This window comes from Mastigoproctus giganteus, chromosome 1 (genome assembly GCF_048544385.1).
Source record: "Mastigoproctus giganteus isolate SK-2022 chromosome 1, ASM4854438v1, whole genome shotgun sequence".
In the NCBI taxonomy this organism is placed as follows: Eukaryota; Metazoa; Arthropoda; class Arachnida; order Uropygi; family Thelyphonidae; genus Mastigoproctus; species Mastigoproctus giganteus.
In genome coordinates, this window is record NC_143575.1 from 277236652 (window position 1) to 277260541 (window position 23890).

The 23890-nt window shown below is 37.4% G+C and overlaps 1 protein-coding gene across 1 annotated transcript in view; it reads left to right on the top strand.

The window, feature by feature from the left end:
* The window catches only part of Atg16 (Autophagy-related 16), a 274434-nt gene that overhangs the window by 194126 nt on the left and 56418 nt on the right, over positions 1–23890 (top strand). The window contains exon 11 of the mRNA XM_090386604.1: positions 18898–18969. Coding sequence (XP_090242730.1) covers positions 18898–18969 — 72 coding nt within the window. The remainder of the gene's footprint in view (positions 1–18897; positions 18970–23890) is intronic.

The following is a 23890-nucleotide window of genomic DNA, read 5'->3' on the forward strand; positions in this document are numbered from 1 at the left end:
TGGGAGCTCTTCAAGGACTCAAGACTATAACAACCTACCAAGTGATGCACTCCCGATTTGGGCCCCAAAACAGAATAACCAAGTGCAAACTAGTCTGGTTCAAAAGGACTTACTTCTATTAGGAGACTCCATTGTCAGGGAAAGAAGAAATATTTTTTGTAATAAGGATAGGTGGGCTAGAACCAGGGTATGTCTGTCAGGAGCAACTATTAATGATGTCACCAACAGACTGTCAGATTTTAAAGGGAGAAAAGAGAATATTATTATTCATGTCATGTGGGGACTAATGACATTAAGCATACATGCTCTGACAATTTGTTAAACAAATATAGGACCATGCTGAAGAAATGTCGCGAGTTAGGTTACAATATGTATGTGTTTGCAGTTCTACCCAGGCACGATAGGAGGGATTATATGCTGAAAGCTTTGTCGATTAACTCAAGACTTGAAGGACTCTGCAAGGCTTTTGGGGGGAAATTTCTCTCAGCTTGGTCCACACTTGTAGGTAGAAGGAATCTGTTTTTTAGAGACAGGATACATTTAAACAAAGGCGGTGCAAACGTTTTTGCCGGTATTATTTTGAGGATACCTTAAAGGTTCAGGGAAACTGGTAGTTTGGGGGGGGGGAGAGGATAATATCTAGATACGCATTTATCTGATAGTATTGGTCAAATTAACTCTTGCACATACCCCAAGAGTATTTATTTCTAATAGCAGAACATAGTAGCAAGATAGTAATAGTAATCGTGGAATTTGATGCAAGAAAGCAAGCGTATGAGCGTATGTAGCATCAGTCAAAAAAAAATTCACACAACCATTCCCTCTAAATGTTTGTCCAGTTCCTCCTTAAATTTATGTAACCTATCAACTTCCACAACAACAGATGGAAGTTTGTTCCAGCAATTAACCACCCACTGGCTAAAGGCAAATTTCCGCACATCTATTCTACAGTTGTCTTTCCTCAATTTGAATTTATGCCTCCTTAGGTTCGTAATCTGAACAAGTGGAAGAATCCCATCAGAATTCAGTGTACTCAACCCATTCAAGGTCTTATACACCTCAATAAGATCACCTCGCAGGTGCCTAGTCTCCAGATGTTCTTAGGGAAAAAACGTTTCAAATGAGCAGGTAGCAAATGGGCAGGAAGCGAGCTTAAATAACTTTAAGGGGTGTGTCAGGGTAGTTAACTATACAAGAACACTAATTCTTGATTGTTTATACAGTAATGTCAGAAGTGTCGTCAATAAAATGAGTGAATTCGAACTGCTGGTTAGGACAAGTAACGCTGACATAATAGGGCTTACAGAAACATGGTGCCACCTGGAGATAAGGGATGATGAGTTTAAGTACAGTATGTATAATGTATTTAGGAAGGACAGGGAAGATAGAAGGGTGATGGGGTCATGCTTGTTATCAAAAGTAGCCTGAGCACGATGAAAGTTCCTCGGATTCAGACTGTTTGCATGCTAGTATAGAATCTGTATGATGTAAAATAGTTGGAAGCAAAGGTATAATGAGAGTGGGAGTAATCTACAGGCCAGATGATTGTGAAGATCGTGATGAAAGCCTCTACCTGAAAATGGAATGGGCAAGTAAGCACGAATGTCTTATTATGGGTGATTGATTGGAACAAATCGGAAGGAAACTCCACATGGGGGACAATTTTTAAATCAACTAGATGATTGCTATTTGTATCAGCATGTCAGGGAAAGGAATACTCTAGACCTCATCACCCATGAACCAGATGACATAATAGGGCTGATAGTACAGGAAGTGATCACAGAGTTCTGCAGTGGACGATGAAGAGAGAAGTAGCAGTAGTTAAAGGCAAAGGAATGGATTATAATTTCAGGAGAGGAAATTACGATGCCTTAAGGTGCTATGTGGTCTCTATTAACTGGGTAGGTATCTCACAGAGAGCGAATACAATTGAATTATGGTATACCTTTAAAACATTAATCACAAGAAGCCTTGAATGCTTATATACCATTAAAAAAATACTCCACGAGGTGGATTCCAAATTGGATGAATAATGAAGATGCAAATTACTTGAGCAGAAAAAGACAGCATGGAAAAGTTACAGAGCAATAAAAAGTACTGAACCCATAGCTACAAATTGATCTGTAATAGTGCCACAGAAAAGGTTAGGCTGGCAAATGCAGATTATGAGAAATCACTATCAAAGAGAGCAAAGATAAGGAATTCTTCACATATATAAATGCAAAGAAGAGAAGGATAAACCAGATTGGACCCTTATGTAATGGACGTGGGATAATATTAGATACCCCAGCTAATGTTGCAGATGAACTCAACAGTTACTTTGCATCGATGTTTGCATCCTTTATGTCAATTAGAAATTCAGAAATGGGAGTGAAGTTGAAAAATATGTAATTAATGATATTGAAATTTCACATATTTATGAAAAAACTGCAGGCCAGTAAGGCTCCTGGGGTTGATGGCATTTACCCTATAATCTTAAGGGAGTGCATTGAACCATTGAGACTAATTATGAGAGCATTCGGGAGTGATTCCGTTGGGGAAAAGTGCCAATGTATTTCCAATACATAAGGGTGATTCTAAGAGTGAAGTGGGAAATTACCGGCCAGTTTGTCTAACTTCAGTAGTAGGGAAAATCATGGAGACTATGATCAAGGGTGGCATTCAGGATCACTTAGATAGAAATGGAATTCTGAAGGATACTCAACATGGTTTTGTAAAGGGAAAATCATGTGTAACTAATCTGGTTAGCTATTTCGACAGGGTAACTCAAGAGTTGGACTCAGGGAATAATTTTGACATTGTTTATTTGGATTTCAGCAAAGCATTTGACTCAGTCCCACATGAGTGGTTACTTTATAAGCTGGAACGGGTTAGAATCACAGGGAAAATCCTTAGATGGATAGCAGGGTGGCTTCAGAGCAGGAGGCGGAGGGTTGTGATAAATGGTTATTCCTCAGATTGGGTTGAGGTAAGAAGTGGGGTTCCCCAAGGATGAGTATTAGGACCACTGTTGTTTTTCATTTTCATAAATGACATCGATGAAGGGATAGTAGTAGTAGTAGTGGCATGTGATGCAAGAAAGCAAGTGTATGAGCTTATGCAGCATCAGCCAAAAAAAAAAAAAAACACACCATTCCCTCCAAATGCCTGTCCAGTTCCTCCTTAAATTTATTTAACCTATAAACTTCCACAATGACGTGGAAGTTGGCAAAGAGACTTTTCCAAACTTCCATAGAGGGCGTGATGTCTAAATTTGCAGAGTAGTTAATGATTGCTGCCAAGCAGAGCTTCTTCAGAATGACCTAGATAGACTTCAGAGATGGTCAGTAAAATGGCAGCTATGCTTTAATCCATCAAAGTGTAAAGTATTGCACCTGGGGAACAGTAACCCCAAAATAACTTATACATTTGGCAGAGTTGAACTAAAGCCGGTAGTGGAGGAAAGGGACTTGAGTATTATGATACAGTTAGATATGAAGTTCTCTGAGCATTGTAGACTGGTTGCAAGGAGGGCCCATGGTGTCCTATCGATTTATCGAACAATCGCTACTAGAGATAAGGATGTCATAATCCAATAATATAAGGCTATTGTTAGACCACACTTGGGATACTGTATTCAAGTATGGAGACTGCACCTAAAGAAAGTCATTGTTTTTCTTGAAAGGGTCCAAAGATGGGTAACTTGTCTGGTGTGATCGGCAAAAGGGCATCCATATGAAGAAAGACTTCGAATATGTGTGTTACATAGTTTGGAAATAAGGCACCTTTGAGGAGACTTGATTGAGGTGTTTAAGTCTCTGAGAAGCATAAACAAAATGAATAAGGATGAAATTTTCACGGTTATAAATGATTATAGAACTAGGCGCCATAATTTCAAGTTACGGGGGAATTGTTTAGACTGGATTGCAGGAAGTTTTATTTTAGCCAGCGAGTTATAAATTACTGGAATAAGTTACCTACATGGGTGGTAGATGCTGACAGTCTTGAGAAATTCAAAGGTCAGCTGGATAATTACCTAAGAGAGGATGGAAATGCATAGGTTGTCCATTTCCTTTTCTCTTATTAATTTTTATTATCATTTTTTAAAATTTTCTTCCTATTATTATTAAGTTGTTTTTATTTTTATTTTTTGTTATTTAATTTTTTTTTTTTTTGGCTGGTGCAGCATAAGCCATAGGCTTCCTTGCACCATGTGGCCATTACTAAAACTAATACTAAGATCCCCCCCCCCACGTGCCTTCCTTGTATTTAACTTCAACAAATTCTCCTTCACTTTGCTCTCAGTTATTACAAAATCATTAAAGCATCCTGTTACAGTTTGATAAACTTCCGGCATTTTCCTACCTTAACTCCTCATGTGTGAATGTCAATGCAAAATACTCATTCAGGTTATCTGAGCAGGATCATCAACAGTTGAACCATGAATATCAAGTGAACCAATCTGATTTATCCCCTTCCTTCTAGAGTTTACATAAGTAAAGAACTGTTAGCTGTTTTTCTTTGCATCATTTTCCAAACATTTCTTGTAATCTGCCTTTACCTGCCTAACCACCTTTGTGACTTGGTTACAGACCAGCTTATACTATCATAGGCTTCTGTGTCACCTGTTAATTTATATGTATCCCATGCATTTTTCTTCTCTGCCACATGTCTCATTAGTTCATCTGACATCCATTTAGACCTAAACCTTGAACAATATTTCTTATTTGGTATGAAAATCCCAGTAGCTTCCAAGATTAATTCTTTGAATGCTTCCAATTTAGAATTTGCTGTTGGCAACATCATCAGTTGGTCACACTGTATAGAATTCAAAAACTGTCTCAGACCACTGTACTCACCTTTACGAAAGCAATAACCCTTCACTTTACCCCTGATGGTAGTTACCTCTTTGAGTAAATCCCACTTGAGCACACTGTGATCATTGCCACCTAGTGTTCCTTTATCTGCAGATTAATGCATGAAGAATCACTACTGATAATCAGATCAAGAGTATTACCTCCTCTAGTTACCTCCCGAACATGCTGCTGTAGAAAACCATCGTCCAATAAATCCACAAAATACTTGCTAGTGTGTGAGTGACCAACCCACAAATTCCAGTCAATATCTGGAAAGTAAAAATCCTCCATTATAAGACAGTCCGATTTACTGGCCCACTCTATTTCTCCGTACAGTTTGTTATACTCATCAGAGTCATTAGGCTTATAACACACTCCTACTCTCAATTTTGCTTTCCCATTGCTTATATCACCAAACAGACTCAACACTGCTCTGTCCACCCATGCCGACTGGCTGTACTTCCTTGGATTTTGTTTCTTAACTAACAGCATAATTCCTCCTCCCTTCCTATCCTGTCTATCCTTAGACAGGATAGGAAGGGAGGAGGAATTGCACTCCCCAAATTCCATTTCTGAATTTCTTATATCTGTGTGACACGACGTCTCAGATATCCCAACAATATCTGCCTTTGGTGTTTTGACTAACACCTCAAATTCATCAAATTTATTTACCAAACTCCTAGTATTGGTGTACACACAAGTGTACATGCACCTGTTCCTATTCTTAGCTACCCTAACACAGCCAGTGTATTTACTTGTTCCGCAATGATTCCCAGCAGTCTCTGAACTCTCCCGCACCTTGTTTTCCAGGATGCTGCTCATTCCAATAGAAGCAGTGCAAGAATCACTTTCACCTGTGCCAGCAGTTACTGTTAATCTGTTAGTCTGTGTATCCCCCCCCCCCAAGCTAGCAGTTTTCTGACCCACCACACTGCCTCGATAGCATCGGCAAATGTTCTTGCAACGTTTCTATTTAAGTGTATCCCATCCCTGTAGAAGCAGTCTCTCCTGTTAATAAGCACAGAACAGGCTGAGAAAAATTTCACCCCTTGAGCCTTGCACAATCTCTCCAGCGCCAAATTGATCAACAAGGCTCTCATCACATATTCCCTTCTATTGTTTCTGGGCAGAATTGCGGACACTTTCAAATTCAACCCAAACTCATGGTTTTTTTTTTTTTCTTTTTTTCTTTCCAACATTGACCGGCGCTTGTTAAGTAATTCCACCGGTCTCCTACTCTTAATATCATTAGTACCAACGTGGCACTCTTTGATATAACGTTAAACCAATACCTGACGTAAAGAAAGAAATATCCAAGTGCTGGAACCAACTCCCAAATTTGTGGAAAACCAGATGGAACACCACTTCACTTGGTAGAGTTCGATCCTGACTCTCAGCCTCATTTCTCCAATGAGCCACACTAGTCATACTAGCTTGAGCCTTTTGCTTTGCTGCTCTGGTCTGTCATGATTTCGATTCAGTTTCAATTAAAATTCAATTTCAATACAAAATTTAAATGTAACGCTAAACTTATATTTCAATGCAGTTATATATATATATATATATATATATTTCAGTATCGAGTTTTATCTCCAACCGAGTTACATTATATGAATTTCCTATCTCCTATCAAGTTATGTGTATTGAGTTATAACGTTGTGTTTGTAAAATCGAAATAGTTATAATAGATAAGAAATTTAACTACCTATTGCCACTCACATGGTTTGAACTCTCCACTAGCTATCTACACCAAATTACCAATTAATGTTGCACATTACAATCTACGTGACAAGTTAAATTATTAAATCATGTAAGTAGTGCTATAATTTATGATTTATAATCCTCTGCTGATACTGATTACACTGCTACAAATGGCGCCTCTGTAGCCAGGTGGGCAGGAGCAGTAGTGCGTAGCACACGCTTCTTGATTAGACCGGGGTTCGAGCCCGTGACCACCAAATACGGAGAATGCGGAAAGGTCAGGGAATGACCACTGCATATCCCCGGAGCAATATTGCCTTAGTTGCTAATGCTCCTAAAAACCAAATAACAAACAAACAAACTGCCACAAGTTACATAGACTGCCAGTCTCTGCTGTATCAATACGAAAACAATGGAAGCAGATTCAAATGCTACTATCTATACAATGTCAGCAAAAATTGACTGTGGTTTTCTACACAATTACAAGGCCGAGTAAAACATAAATGCACCAATTTAATCAGCAAATCACTAAAAAACTCTACTACTAAATTTAAATCAAAAGCTATACAAAAACAATAATTTCAAATCAATAAATAAAAAAGTTCACTTAGTGGCTTTAAACATGTCTAGCTCCCCAATTACAGGCTAATAAGCCAAAAGGTTTAGAATACTTGTATCTGATATTAATATTTGTGTGTCGACAACCAGTGGATAATAATGAACTGTATGAATTAAAGCAATCAATAATATTTGTAAAATCCATTAGTTTTGATTGAAATTTTAAGATAAGAATATGAAAGTCTTTTTGGGGAATACTACTGTTAGTTAAAAGCCTAAACTTCTAAACGTCATTGATTAAATGATAAAGATGAGTAGATTTAAAAATAAAAGCATGTGTAAATCTGAAAAATGCTTTAAGAACACTAAATTTAAGACCAAAAGTATATTATGAATCAATTGTACATTGATAATAACAGTATCCCATTGATTGAGTAAAAGAGTAAAGTCACCTAAATTAGATTTGTTTCTATTTTTGTTTTTTAAGTTTTCTATGAGATCTAACAGTAGCAGTTTTAGTAAGATATTTAACAATCAGGAGCGGGAGTGCAGTAGCACACGCTCTTTGAGTAGACCGGGGTTCAAGCCCCTGCCTGCTGAATACGGTTGATCTGCCAACCCGCACTGGACCAGCGTGGCAGATTATGGTCCATTTCCCTCAGCATGAATTGTTGAGGAGGCTTCCACCCTGCAGTGGGTTGATAATGGCCGCACTTTACTTTTTACTTTTTTATTTAACAATCTAAAATTTATAATAAATGCATTTATTAGATATATGATTAGAAATAAACTGCTGGTTGAATTTGTTGTTGTGACCATAAAGATAAAGATATTTATATTTAAGCATGAAGATTTCTTCCTGTTTTTACCTCAAATTCAGGTTATGAATCTGCCAAAACTGAAATATAAATATTAGAAAAGATATGTGATTGAAAATGTCTAAATTCAGTCTCATGTTTCAGTGATATTATTTTTAAGTTTATTGTAGCTTTAGTTATTGATATCAGATCTATGCAAATTAATCTAGTGTGTATGCAGGGGGCATTGTCGAGGCCATGTTATGTCAAGGATCTGGGTATATTCTTACCATGTGTACGCCATATCCAAAAATTTCATTACTTCATACAGCATGTATCACCCACATTTTCTTACTATTGATACGCCATGAATTGTCAAACTAATAGAACAAGCTTATCTGCAAGAAGATCTAAACCTCCCAAACACCTAATTCATTTCACAAATATACGTGGTCTCAATTCTAATCTCAATGATGTCCATTTCCACTTGCAGTCTGCCAAACCCCATGTACTTTTTCTGACAGAATCTCAGTTATTGGTTGATTCAACTACTGCTCATCTCAGTTGCCCAAATTATTTGCTGTATGATTCCTTTCGCCTCAAAGGTGGTACTTGTACATATGTCCATTCTGATATTTCCTGTCAGAGACTTGATAATTTGGAATTTCCTCTCTTTGATCTTCTCTGGCTTAAAATCTCTCTACCTCATTGTGTCAGATTCATCTGTTGTCTCTACCATTCTACCAATTCCACTAATCACTTGGAGTTCTGACTTCCTCTCTTTGCAACTTGATTGGTGATTTTAATGTTCACAACTCCAGCTGGCTTCCGTTTTCTAGTCACATCGACCCAGCTCGTCGAGATGATGAGGCTTTTGTAGTTACTAATGATCTTGCACAGATTGTTCATTTACCTACAAGAATACCGGACAATCCTAACCACACAGCCAACATGCTTTATCTTTTTCTCACAAACAACCCTTCTAAGTACACGGTCGAAGTGAGAGGTCCTTTAGGCACCTTAGATCACAACTTGCCGATTATCTCTTCTCCAATGGAGCCTTTATCTCATGGCTATTCCCAACGTTGTGTTGTTTGCCATTACAAAAATGCAAAATGGGATGACCTGCGAGATTTCTTTTCTTCGTTTCCTTGGTCAGATTACTGTTTCAAAACTTCTGATGTCACTGTTTGCTCAGATCGTGTCAGTGAAATTATTCTTGCAGGAATTGAATCCTTTATCCCACACTCCACTTTAAAATCTCGTTCTTTATCTAAACCTTGGTTTTCCAATAAATGTGCTAAGGCTGTTCAAGAGAAGAACGTTGCATATCGTAATTGGCTTGTTTTCTAATTCTTCAGTTTCATTTTCTGCCTACACCAAAGCTCGCAACAATTGTAAAACAGTTATTAATCAGTCCAAACTAGAGTTTGAACAGGCTAAGAGTAGGAAACTTGCTTCTTGCCCTAATGGTAGCTGAGCATTCTGGTCTCTTGCCAAAGCTATTGGCCGCAACTTTTGCCCATCTCTGCTCCCACCTCGGTCCAAATCAGAAGGTTCTGTTGTCAGTTCAGCCAAGGATAAAGCTGACCTGCTAGCATCCCATTTTTCTTCAAACTCATGTATTAATGATCTTGGTAAAACACCTCCCACCATTCCCAACACGCTCCATTCAATGCCTCCTGTGGTCTTCCGTCAAAAGGATATCAGAAGGATTTTGATGAATCTTGATGCTAAGAAAGCTCCAGGGCCTGATGGTGTTTCTCCACTTGTTCTCAAAACCTGTGCTCCTGAACTTACTCCTATTCTTTACTGCCTTTTTTCACTTTCTTATTCCAAAGGTGTTTTTCCTTCTGCTTGGAAATTTGCTCATATCCAGCCAGTTCCTAAAAAGAGTGACAAATCCCTCCCATCCAATTATCGTCCCATTGCAATTACTTCTACTCTTTCTAAAGAAATGGAGAAATCAATTAACCGCCAACTCTTAAACTACCTTGAAACCTTCCCTCTGATCAAAGATCGCCAGTATGGATTCCGTCAGTGTCGATCCACTGGTGATAATCTGGCTTTTGTTATCCATTTATGGACTAATTCAATGGAAAAGTTTGGTGAAACACAAGCAGTTGCTCTTGACATCTCAAAGGCTTTCGATTGTGTTTGGCATAAAGGTCTTCTATACAAGCTTCCATCTTATGGTAGTGGCGCCTCCGTAGCCAGGTGGGAAGGTGCAGCAGTGCGTAGCACACGCTTCTTGAGTAGACCGGGGTTCGAGCCCGTCACCACCAAATATGGAGGATGCGGAAAGGTCAGGGAATGACCACCGCATTTCCCAGAGCAATATGGCCTTAGTTGCTAATGCTCCTGAAAACCAAATAACAATAACAAACCATCTTATGGTTTGTCAACTGTTTTTTGCAATTGGTTATCCAGTTTTCTTTCTGGTCGCTCACTGAGGGTGTTGGTAGATGGCTCTCTGTCTTCTAACTTCACCAATGCCGGTGTCCCCCAAGGTTCAGTTCTTTCCCCACTCTTTTCCTCTTGTATATTAATGACCTTCTTCCACTGACTGGAAATCCTATCCATAGTTTTGCCGATGATAGCACATTGCATTCTACTTTCCATTTTGAGAAACCTTGTCCTGCTCAATCAGCTTCAACTTTTCGAAAATCTGCTGCCAATTCCTTAAATGCCGATCTTCAGGTAATTCTCCAGTGGGGCAAAAACAACTTAGTTAATTTCAATCCTTCTAAAACTCAGTCTTGTCTTATATCTCGCAAAAATTATTCTTCTGCTCCTATGCTTATCTTTGGTGACACTCCGATTTCTAGGCAAAATGATATATCTCTTTTGGGGATTACCCTGACTTCTAACCTCTCTTGGCACAAGCACATTACAAATATTGCTTCCTCTGCATCTAAAAAACTTGGTTTTTTCTTTTGTTCTCGGAGTTACTTTTCTTCCAAACAGCTGTTCACTCTTTACAGATTGCAAATCCGCCCTACCATGGAATATTGTTCTCACATCTGGGGTGGTGCCCCCCAAAACCTCTCTCAGGCTTCTTGATTCTGTTCAGAAGAGGGCAATTAGGTTAATTAATGATTCATCTGGAACAGAATCTCTTAACTCACTGTCTCATAGACATACTGTTTCTGCTGCATGCCTCTTCTACAGATATTTCCATGGGCACTGTTCTTCTGAATTGGCTTCTATAATTCTCCACTCTCTCTCTCTCTCTCTCTCTCTCTCTCTCTCTCTCTCTCTCTCTCTCTCTCTCTCTCTCTCTCTTTCAAAACAGTCTGAACACATGCCGCCACCAGCCAACATCCATTTACTGTCCAACTTCAAACTCACAGAACCAACTTTTCATCTTCCTTGTTTATTCATTCAACTGCCGTTTTCTGGAACAACCTTCCTTCTTATGTATTTCCTGAAAATTACAGTCTACAGAAGTTCAAGTCTAATGTCAACAAATATCTTCTTTCGTCTTCTCAACCTCCAACCCAAGCACAGTACTAAGTACTATAGGTTCTAATACCTCTGATGTTTGGAGTTTCATAAAAAAAAAAAAAAACTATACAGTTTATGATGAAATCACTTGCTGAACAAAACTCTTCTATATCTAAAGAGTTGTACACTGATTTAGAATACATTCTATATACCTCCATAACCCTCGAGAGGATGAAGATAATCAGAATTTGCAATTCAAAGCTTCTATTGCAAAAATTATACTCTTCTCCACATTTTGGAAAAAAATTCACTGATATTTTCTCATAAGAGGGTGTTTCTGAATCATTTTCCAGAAGCTTCACTTTCAGCACTCTCTGCTGCTACATTCTTAAATATAAATGGAGGGCAAGTAATCAGCAGGTTATCTCCAGATGGGGCTGTTCTAATGGCATATGAAATATTAGGATTTGCAATGCACTTTTTACTCTTTGCATTTTATCCCTCTACAATAACTAAGCAAAAGTAACAATTATCACAGCGGTTTGTAGGCTCCCACTAAATCATAGGAAATCTCAATGCTTCAACACAGGTTTGGCAAACTTTATGTGAAGCCCATTATTTATCTTGGTCACAGAGTTCCATTCTAAAATAAGCACAGTACAAATTTCTTATAAATTGTGTAATATCTCGTCTTTGCTTGAGGACAGCATAACTTCCACAAATTTAACAAAATAAGTTCGGATTGTGCAAACACTTACACGAAGGTGTTTAACTCATGTTTCAGCACAAGCTTTACACGATAACCTCAAAAATCATCTGAAGGCTGACACTGATAAACACTGCTGTATGGGGCTCAGCTGAGTGCTCAACCTCTTTCAGTTCTTATTTAATAATTTCCCAATGCTGCTCCAGTTTTTTAGGCCTGCCTTAACAAAGGCATTATCAACACAGTGTTTTGAAGAATCCCATGCACTTTTAAGCTGTTTGAATTACTTTTAAGATGCCCAATATTGTATTATATAAATTTAGCTTCCAGTAAATTGTTTTCAATTTTACAATTTTTGATTATTACTAAAAGTCAACATAATGGGATATAGCTTGTTTCATTATGGTCGTCAATAACAATCAAAAACGACTCATTTTTCAGAGGTGTCACTAACTCTTCTTTCCTTGCAATTTCACTAAGAGTGCTTGTTGTTTGTTTTACTTCCACAACTGTTAACTTTTTTTTTTTTTTTTTTTTTTTTGCTATTTCACTATCAGGAAAATAAAAACAAAAACATATATATATATATTGTATTGATTTATCTAAATGTATATAGTTTCCATAAGCAGTCCATGTCTGGCTTTGCAGCCTGCGCAAGATAGGCAAGTATTTTCGAACAGATATATTTTTAAAAAAAAAAAATTACTTACGCAAATAATCCCTTTGAATATATATATATATATATGTATCCGATAATTCAAAATAAAACATTTTTTTTATTGTTTTTTTATTATTTTTTTATTTATTTATTTTTTTTCTTTATTTTATTTTATTTTATTACATCTTAACTTTTAACCATTATTTAAATATATATATATGTATATATTCGTTTCTAATTGTTCGAATTTTTGATTGTTACATATTATTGGTGGTTTTTACCTATAGGCATTAGTGTTCATACAATTCTGGTTATTAAGCTAGCCTTATTTAGGTCATCTTATTCCGCATGGCCTATACATATTAGGTTTAGAAGTTTAATGATAATGAATTTTCATGACAAATTATTGATGAAAATTTTTATCTGTAGCAAAAGGTAATTACTAGTTATTATTAACAGTATACTTCTATTTTATTACTATTATACATTTTTACTATAATACATTTTTGCATTCCATCACGTGGCCGTCAATCCCCTACTTCGTCAGGGTCTTTGAGTGGATTGACAGCCCTTTCGATGTAATGCCTCATATTTACTCGTTTCTGTTTGTACCAATCACATTGCTGGACAGTGCAGTGTCGAGTCAGTTTGGTGTGACATAAGCATTGGGAGATCAAAATTGAGATTAGGAGTGTGCTATAGGCCTAATGACTCTGATGAGTAAAATAAGAAACTGTATACAGTGAGCCAGTAAATCAGAGTCTTATAATGGGGGATTTTAATTTCCCAGATATTGACTGGAATTTGTGGGTTGGTCACTCACACACTAGCAAGGCTTTTGTGGATTTATTGGATGATTGTTTTCTACATCAGCATGTTCGGGAGGCAACTAGAGGGAGTAATACTCTTGATTTGATTATCAGTAGTGATTCTTCATGCATTAAGAATCTGCAGGTAAATGAACCACTAGGTGACAGTGATCACAGTGTGCTGAAGTGGGATTTACTCAAAGAGGTAACTACCATTAGGGGTAAAGGGAAGGGTTATTGCTTTCGTAAAGGCAACTACGATGGACTGAGACAGTATTTAAATTCTATACAGTGAGACCAACTGATGATGTTAGCAACAGCAAATTCAAAATGGGAAGCATTCAAAGAACTTATCTTGGAAGCTGCTAGGCTTTACATACCAACTAAGAAATATTGTTCAAGGTTTAGGCCTAAGTGGATGTCAGATGAACTAATGAGACATATGGCAGAGAAGAAAATTGCATGGGATACATACAAATTAACACGTGACACAGAAGCCTATGATAGATACAAGTTGATCTGTAACCAAGTTACAAAGGAGGTTAGGCAGGCGAAGGCAGATTACGAGAAATCTTTGGCAAGGGATGCAAAGAAAAACAGCAAAGACTTCTTTACTTATGTAAACTCTAGAAGGAAGGGGATGAATCAGATTGGTCCACTTGATATCGATGGGTCAACTGTTGATGATCCTGCTCAGGTAGCTAACAAACTGAATGAATATTTTGCATCGACATTCACACATGAGGAGTTATTCAGCGAGGGGAATGCCAGAGGTATATTCAACTCTGGCAGTAAGCTAGAGAATCTTGTAATAACTGAGAGTAAAGTGGAGGAGATAAATACAAGAAAGGCGCCTGGGGTGGATGGGATCTATCCAGTTATATTAAAGGAGGCAGCAAAGGAAGTAAGCAAACCCTTAGCCATAATTATGAGAGCTTCCTTGGACTCGGGAAGTACCCATGGACTGGAGATGTGCAAATGTGACCCCAATTCACAAAGGAGGATTAAAGGGCGACACAAGTAATTATAGACCTGTTAGTTTAACTTCTGTTCCTGGAAAATTAATGGAGGCACTGGTTAAAGAAGCACTGCAGGATCATCTAGACAAGACTTCAGTTATAGCTCAGACAGAGCATGGTTTTGTTAAGAGGAAGTCTTGCCTGACCAATTTGATTGGATACTATGATGCAGTCACAAAAGAACTGGATGCAGGGAATAACTTTGATATTATATACTTGGATCTTAGAAAGGCTTTTGATACTGTTGCATATGGAAGACTGCTGCACAAATTGGAGCAGTGTGGCATTGGAGGCAAATTTCTGCTATGGATAAAGGGGTGGTTGAGGGGGAGAAGACAGAGAGTGGTAATCAATGGACACTGCTCATCGTGGACTAATGTTATTAGTGGAGTCCCTCAGGGTTCAGTATTAGCATTAGCATTAGTAGAGGCATTTGATGCAAGAAAGCAAGCTTATGCAGCATCAGCCAAAAAAAAAAAAAAAAAAAAAAAACCCACTTCCACTTCACCCCTCTGTTCGTTCAAAATACCTGTCCAGCTGAGCCTTAAACTTATTTAGGCTATCAACCTCCACCACAAGGGATGGAAGTCTGTTCCACCAACCCAACCACCCGCTGGCTAAAGGCAAATTTCCACACATCTATCCTACATCTGTCTTTCCTCAATTTAAAATGGACCAGTATTTGGTCCATTATTGTTTTCTCTATTTATAAATGATATTGATGATGGTATATCCAGCTTAATGTCCAAGTTTGCAGACGATACGAAGGTTGGCAGGGTTGTCAAGGACACTACTGACACTATGCTACTGCAACAGGATCTGGAAAGGTTGAGCAGATGGGCTGAGAGGTTAAAAATGAAGTTTAACATTGACAAATGTAAAGTACTACATATGGGAAACAGCAACCCCAGAGCAACGTATCAACTCTGTGGTACTACACTGACAGTGGTAGAGAATGAAAGGGACCTGGGGGTGGTTGTGCAGGCAGATATGAAGTTTTCTGAGCAGTGCAGACGGGCTGCAAGAGTAGCCCATGGTGTATTGTCGATGATATATAGGAATTTTTCTAGCAGGGATAAAAAGGTGATTATTCCCTTGTATAAGGCAATGGTCAGGCCACACCTAGAGTACTGTATACAGGTTTGGAGGCCTCATTTCAAGAAGGATGTAGAGATGCTGGAACGAGTACAGAAGGGCAACAAGATTAGTGAATGGAACAGAGGGGTGCTCTTACGAAGAAAGGCTTAAGTTTTGCAAATTACAGTGTCTGGGGACTAGGCACCAGCGAGGTGATCTGATAGAGGTGTATAAAGCCTTGAATGGTTTGAGCATGCTCAGTGCTGATGTGATTCTTCCTCTCACTCAGAATAATCACCTGAGAGGACATAAATTCAAATTGAGAAAAGACATGTAGGATAGATGTGAGGAAATTTGCCTTTAGCCAGCGGGTGGTTGGTTGGTGGAATAGATTTCCATCCCTTGTCGTGGAAGTTGATAGCCTAAATAAGTTTAAGGCTCAGCTGGACAGGTATTTCGAACGAACAGAGGGGTGAAGTGGAAGTGGTTATTTTTTATTTATTTATTTATTATTATTTTTTTATTTTTGGCTGATGCTGCATGAGCTTGCTTTCTTGCATCAAATGCCTCTACTAATGCTAATGCTAATCACAGTTTTGCTGTTTTAAGTTCCTTTTCTTTTGTTTTGTTTAATTTCTAAAGTTCCTTCTATAATTTTAGTTTTTAGATTTAAGTTTTTTTTTTTTTTTAATTATTGTTTGCATGTCTATTTATAGTATTAATTAGTTTTAATTTTTATTTTTTACCATCTCTTCAGCAAACTGTGATAGAATACACAAAGCCCAACGGGTAAGTATCCAATATTGTAAAATTCCTACTTACTTAATGTTGTATTCCGGTGGAGGTCGTAGAATAGAAAGGGGGAAATTTTCCACCTTCTATTTGTTTTATAGGTAGCGATTTTTATAGCGCAGTCGCACTAACGTTACCCTGTGTGCTGATGGTGCATTGGCCTCAGGCCCCGATTTTCATGCCAGTGCCTGCAGTGGAGGTTTGTTGTTGGATCGATGATTTTCTGTAAGCTTTATATAGGTTGTGTTAACATGTGGATTAAAATATTTTATTTACCTGTGTATTAACATTATTAACATGTGTATAACACCTTCAACACACAGGGTAACGTTAGTGCGACTGCGCTATAAAAATCGCTACCTATAAAACAAATAGAAGGTGGAAAATTTCCCCCTTTCTATTCTACGACCTCCACCGGAATACAACATTAAGTAAGTAGGAATTTTACAATATTGGATACTTACATGTTGGGCTTTGTGTACTCTATCACAGTTTGCTGAAGAGATGGTATAAAATAAAAATTAAAACTAATTAATACTATAAATAGATATGCAAACAATAATTAAAAAAAAAAAAACTTAAAACTAAAATTATAGAAGGAACTTTAGAAATTAAACAAAAGAAAAGGAACTTAAAATGGCAAAACTGTGATTGGTACAAACAGAAACGAGTAAGTATGAGGCCTTACATTGAAAGGGCTGTCAATCCACTCAAAGCCCCCAACGAAGTAGGGGATTGACGGCCACGTGATGGAATGCAAAAATGTATTATAGTAAAAATGTATAATAGTAATAAAATAGAAGTATACTGTTAATAATAACTAGTAATTACCTTTTGCTACAGATAAAAATTTTCATCAATAATTTGTCATGAAAATTCATTATCATTAAGCATTAAACTTCTAAACCTAATATGTATAGGCCATGCGGAATTAAGATGACCTAAATAAGGCTAGCTTAATAACCAGAATTGTATGAACACTAATGCCTATATGTAAAACCAATAATAGGTAACAATCAAAAATTCGAACAATTAGAAACGAATATATGCTGGCACATATAATTGTTGTTTGGCCAATGCGGCAAAAAACAATGGCATTAATGATGCACAAAAGAAAGATTAAAATACAAAAGAATACATACATCTAAACGTAATATTAATATATAAACCAACATAATATATGTATATATATATGTATATAATCCAATTAATCCAAAAATTAAATAGAGATAGAAATTAATAAAAAATATATATTAAAAATAAATAAGAAAAAATAGTATCATCGGCAGTCTGATTTTAGTATCATTCCTTCGTTGCATGGATTTGTTTAGCGTTCGAAATGCAGTGATTCCCTGACTATTATTGGCCTTGTGGTCCTCTGTCAATTTTATTTCATTTTATTAATTATTATTTCAATTTATTTGGTCATGTAATGTTGTTAGTCTACGTTTCCACCTTAGTGAGATTTCACATAATTCGGAAATGGGTGCCATCAAGGGGGCACCGCTAAATTTCTTTTAATTGGCTTAAGTTTCAAAAGTATTTTAGGAACATGGCTTTAACACTACTCTTTTCTTCTTTATCCCCCCTATATATTTTACTGTTTTTCACTCTACTTGTTTGCCATGCTACTGGCAAATATCCTATTTTAATTTAGCTTATATATATATACACACACACACACACAGTTGTGACAAAATAAAAAAAAAATCCACTACACACAAGATGAAAATATACATTCGGCAGGTATGCATCTTCATCACTATGATATGCGCATCCATTTTTGCATTTCTTCTATGCACCACACACACTACCTTTATGCTTATTTTTTGCAAGTGTCTGATTATATTGCTTCTTCCCACCACTTGAAATTGAAAAATCACATATACATACAGTACAATAAACAAATGTTTGTCTTTTTCATAGTTTACAATGCATGGAAAATCTTGCATTTGTGTTCTGAAGTGTTAAGTTTTATTTCTCTGCATCTCTTACTGAAAGACATTGTTAAATATCTTTGCACACACAATCCTATGAAATGATCACACATTACACAGAACAGCACTAATAATTATACCACTTTTATATTTTGCAATTTAAACAAGCACACCTGATTGTTAATTCATTAAAGTTAAAATAAGCAGAAATTTGCAAAATTTTTTTTTTAAAATCCAGTGTTTACTAGTTTTATTTTTTGTGAAAAGAAAAAGACAAACTCTTTGTCACAACAGGAAGGGGAGGAGACAGGGTAAAATCAAGTAAAAAATAGGGGTTGTGTGTCATAAATCTAGAGAGGGGTCAGCTGTGCAGTTTTTAACAATTTGTTGGATTATAGTCAGATTAATCTATGAAGAAACACATTTCTAAAGACATACTTGAAGAATTTTATTACATAATGTTTAAAGGATATTATTTAAAAAACTAAGTCAATTTTTTTGCAGTTAAAGAGAAAGATGAAGTGCTACTGAATATGTGTAACAGCTCTCTGAACATTTCAGGAAACTCTTGCCCTTGGTTCATCGAATGATTTCGCCAGCAGAGTCTGGACAATAAGTGACTTGAAATTGAAGGTAAGTTGGTAAAAAAAAAAAAAAAATACTTTTATATGTTTAAGGAAATAATTATGTGAGGCCTTGAATAATATCTGTCCTGTTTCAGAAAATATCAATCAGAATAAGACGATATTTTGAAAAATTCAGGTCATCTATAAATAGAAGTGGTTGCACATCAGAATGGGATGATTTGGCCTTATTAATACTAGCATATGACTTGTAAACTGTAAATTGGATCTGATCCACTACACCAAATATTCTATACTAGCTAAAGGGAAGGGCGTTTGCTTTCATAAAGATGACTACAGGGGTCTTAGACAATTTAAATTCTGTACAGTGGGATCACCTGATGATGTTGCCAAAATTGAATTCTAAATAGGAAGCCTTCAGGGACTTAATTTTGGAGGCTACCAGGCTTTACATTCCAACTAAGAAATACTGTTCAAGGTTCAGGCCTAAATGGATGTCGGATGAATTAATGAGGCTCTTGGCAGAAAATAAAAATGCATGGGGTGCATATAAATTATCAGGCAACACAGAAGCCTACAACAGATATAAGCTAGTCTGTAATCAAGTCACAGAGGAGATTAGGCAGGCGAAGGCAGATTACGAGAAATCTTTGGCAAAGGATGCAAAGAAAAAGCAAAGAGTTCTTTCCTTATGTAAACTGTAGAAGGAAAGGGATTAATCAGATTGGACCTCTTAACATAGATGGGTTGACTATTGATGATCATGCTCAGGTAGCTGATAAACTGAATGAGTATTTTGCATTTACATTCACACATGAGGAGTTATTCAGTGAGGGAGTGCCAGAAGTTTATGAAACTCTAGCCAGCGGGTAGTTGATTGGTGGAACAGACTTCTATCTTTTGTTGTGGAAGTTGATAGCCTAAATAAATTTAAGGCTGAGCTGGACAGGTATTGGAACGAACGGAGGGGTGAAATTGGAATGAGAGCTAAGTGATTTTGTAATAACTGAGAGCAAAGTGGAGGAGAAATTGTTGAAGTTAAACATAAAAAAAGGCACCTGGGGAGGACGGGATCTATCCAGTTATATTAAAGGAGGCAGCAAAGGAAGCAAGCAAACACTTAGCCATAATTATGAGAACTTCCTTGGACTCAGGGGAGGTCCTCATGGACTGGAGGTGTGCAGATGTATCACCAATTCACAAATGGGGGTTCAAAAGATGACACAAGTAACTATAAACAAGTTAGTTTAACTTATGTTCCGGGGAAAATAATGGAATCACTGTTTAAAGAAACATTACAGAATCATCTAGACAAGACTGCAGCAATAATTAAGACACAGCATGGGTTTTGTTAAAGGGAGGCCTTGTCTGACCAATTTGATTGTATACTATGATGTGGTCACAAAGGAACTGAATGCCAAAAATAATTTTGATATCATATACTTGGATTTGAGGAAAGCTTTTGATACTGTTGTAAATGGAAGACTGCTGTACAAATTGGAGAGGTGTGGCATTAAGGGTAAGTTGCTACAATGGATAAATAGATGGTTCAGTGAGAGAGAGAGAGAGAGAGAGAGAGAGAGAGAGAGAGAGAGAGAGAGAGAGAGAGAGAGAGAGAGAGAGAGGTAATCAATGGACACTGCTCTTCGTGGACAAATGTTATTAGTGGAGTTCCCCAGGGTTCGGTGCTCGGCCCATTGTTGTTTTGTATGTTTATCAATGATATTGATGAAGGTAAATCAGGCTTAATGTCCTAATTTGCAGATGATACAAAGGTTGGCAGGGTTGTTAACAACAGTAAAGACAGTATGCTACTCCAACTGGATCTAGATAAGTTGGGTAAATGGGCTGAAGTTTAACATTGACAAATGCAAAGTGCTGCATATGGGTAGCAATAACCCAAGAGAAATGTACCAACTGTGTGGCACTACGCTGAGGGAAGTGGAAAGTGAAAAAGACCTGGGGTTAATTGTGCAGTCAAATATAAAGTTTGCTGAACAGTGCAAATGGGCTACCAGGGCAGCCCATCAGCCGACTAATAATAATTATTATTACTGACTATCCTACAGGTGTTCAGGATTGTGACTTTCTGGAGTTCCTTGTATGTGTTCGCTGGGAGACCTATTGCTGCTAGGCTGTTATGTAGGATCTTTGGCACCATACCTGTGGTTGACACAATGATTGGGATAGTCTTTACTTGTTGCATATGCTACATCTCTTTGATCTCCTGTCATAGGTTCGTGTACTTCCTGATTTTTTCCCCATGGGTTGTCTGCAGGTTGCCAGTGTTGGGTACCGCTATGTCAATCAGATAGGTAGCCTTTTCCATCTTGTCCACAAGGGTTATGTCTAGTCTGTTGTGCGGGATGGTCTTATCTGTTATTATGGCACGGTCCCAGTACATCTTGTGGGTTGGGGTCTCTAGTACTGCCTGGGGTTCATTCTTGTAGTACGGTACACTTTCTTTATTATTATTATTATTAGCTATATGATGCTAGGAAGCCTGAGGCTTATGCTGCACCAGCCAAAAAAAAATTTCTCGAGTTACCCTGTGTGTGTGTGTGTGTGTGTGTGTGTGTGTGTGTGTGTGTGTGTGTGTGTGTGTGTGTGTGTGTGTGTGTGTGTGTGTGAGAGAGAGAGAGAGAGAGAGGGGGAGAGAGAGAGAGAGAGAGAGAGAGGGGGAGAGAGAGAGAGAGAGAGAGAGAGAGAGAGAGAGAGAGAGAGAGAGAGAGAGAGAGTCAATTAGAAGGAAATCACCAAGAAAGAGAAGAATGATGATATCCAGCTCAGGACCTATCTGATTGCATGTACAAAGCTCAGATCTGAGCCCCTGGGCTTTTATCCCATTATACAACACAATGATCAGGCCACACCTAGAGTACCGTGTACAGGTCTGGAGGCCTCATCTTAGAAGGGATACAGAGTTGCTAGAATAAGTACAAAGAAGGCCAACAAGATTGGTGAGGGGAACAAAGGGGTGCTCTTTCCAAAAAAAGACTTCAATTCTGCAAATTACAGTATCTGGAAAGTAGACACCTGTGAGATGATCTGATTGAGGTGTATAAGGCCTTGAATGGGATGAGCAAGCTGAATGCTAATGGGATTCTTCCTCTTGCTCAGATTAAGAACCTGAGAGGGCATAGATTCAAATTGAGGAAAGACAGTTGTAGAATAGATGTGTGGAAATTTGCCTTTAGCCAGCGGGTAGTTGTTTGGTGGAACAGACTTCCATCTTTTATTATGCAAGTTGATAGCCTAAATAAATTTAAGGCTGAGCTGGACAGGCATTTGGAATGAATGGAGGGGTTTAATGGGAGGGGTTTTTTTTTTTTTGTTTGGCTGATGCGGTATAAGCTTGCTTTCTTGCATTATACGCCTCTACTAATGCTAATGATCTGAGAAATCAAGGTATTTTATCTTTTTATAATGCCTAAGAGCCATCATAGTTCCATATACTGGTGTCACAAATAATGGCTTTTTTGACCAGTGCGTATATTCTTCAGGCTTTTTCACAATACCTTGCAGCATTTTCAGAGCAACAAATACTCTTAATTCAGCATGCATCACTGGAGTCCAACTTTTTTCTGCAAATTTATTAGTCTCAGAGCACACTAGATTGATTAGTTCTTCAAAAAATAAAGCAAAAAAATCTATGGTAGCTGCTTTCAATGTGCAAACATGGCTGTGCAGTAATTGGAAATCTTGGAGGTGGTGGGGGGGGGGGTCTTTTTTGCACCACTGTCTAGCATCTAAAACACTGACATCACCATCTTCTTCATCTGAATCAAAACCTGAAACAGATTCTTCAGAATCGGATTCACCAGGAGTTTCCAATTTGCTATATGATTCATCACTAATCTTTATATAAATAAATTGAAAAAATCAAGTGAACGCACAAGCAGTAACCTCCCACCACAATCAATAATCATGAACTAATTACATTCTGACACACGGCCGCTGCAAGTGGATAGGTGAGGTAAGCATCGCCTATGTGTGACAGTTCAAGAGTGCGCCAAAATATTTTTCGATATTGTTTTCTGATTGATTAACACTTATCAGTATTCAACATTTAGGACGGCACATTTTATTTTGCTTACTGGCAGCACATAGGAACGCACGTTACTGTTCTGACATTGCTGTACAATATAAGTAAAATGAAAGCCAGTCGTCTGCTGCCAGGTTTAAGAAAATCTAAAGAAATCTCGGGATTTATCTGACTAATGGAAAATTAGCCAGATAAATGCCCGAGAAAATACATTTCGGTCCTAAATTTGGAGGTATTATTGTTTGTTTTTAATCCCGAGATATTTCATTTAGTTCCAAATAACTTTTAAAACACTAAAAATGGGATATCTCGGGATAATCCACGAAGGGGTTAAAATCGTCTGTCTTATCTGTTTTTTCTTCAGGAATAAAACTATAATAAAACAAGTGTTTTTTTTTTACATTGGTCCTTCTTGTGGGTGAAAGAAACCTAAATTAAACTCCCTGAACACTTGCCTAAATTTTTCAAATGAAAATTTTTTCAGGCCCTGTTCAGTACACTGTTCATTAAGCATCCTGAATATCATTGAAATGTTGAAAGTAGCATCAAAATACTTTTTAGATGTAGTTTTACAGCAGTAATGAGATTCTACAGCTGTAAGATTCTACCAGCCAAACTAACAAGAGTGCCACATTTGTGAATCTGCATGGTGAGAAGTGTGTTTTTCACAGATAAGTGAAATGTAACATTTTCAGCCACTTGTCCTTGAAATACACATACGCATCTTTGACAGGGTGTAGTTGACCAAGAAACAACCTCAAGAATGCATTTTGGTAAAAAGTGCCAAATTTGCACATTTGTGGTTTTGGCATGGTACTGACGATATAATCCATCTTCAGCATCTCATCTCTTTCAAATTGCAGAACTGTCTAGATCATTTTTTAACTGTAATTTCTAGATTATCTCTTAAGCAAAGAAATTTATG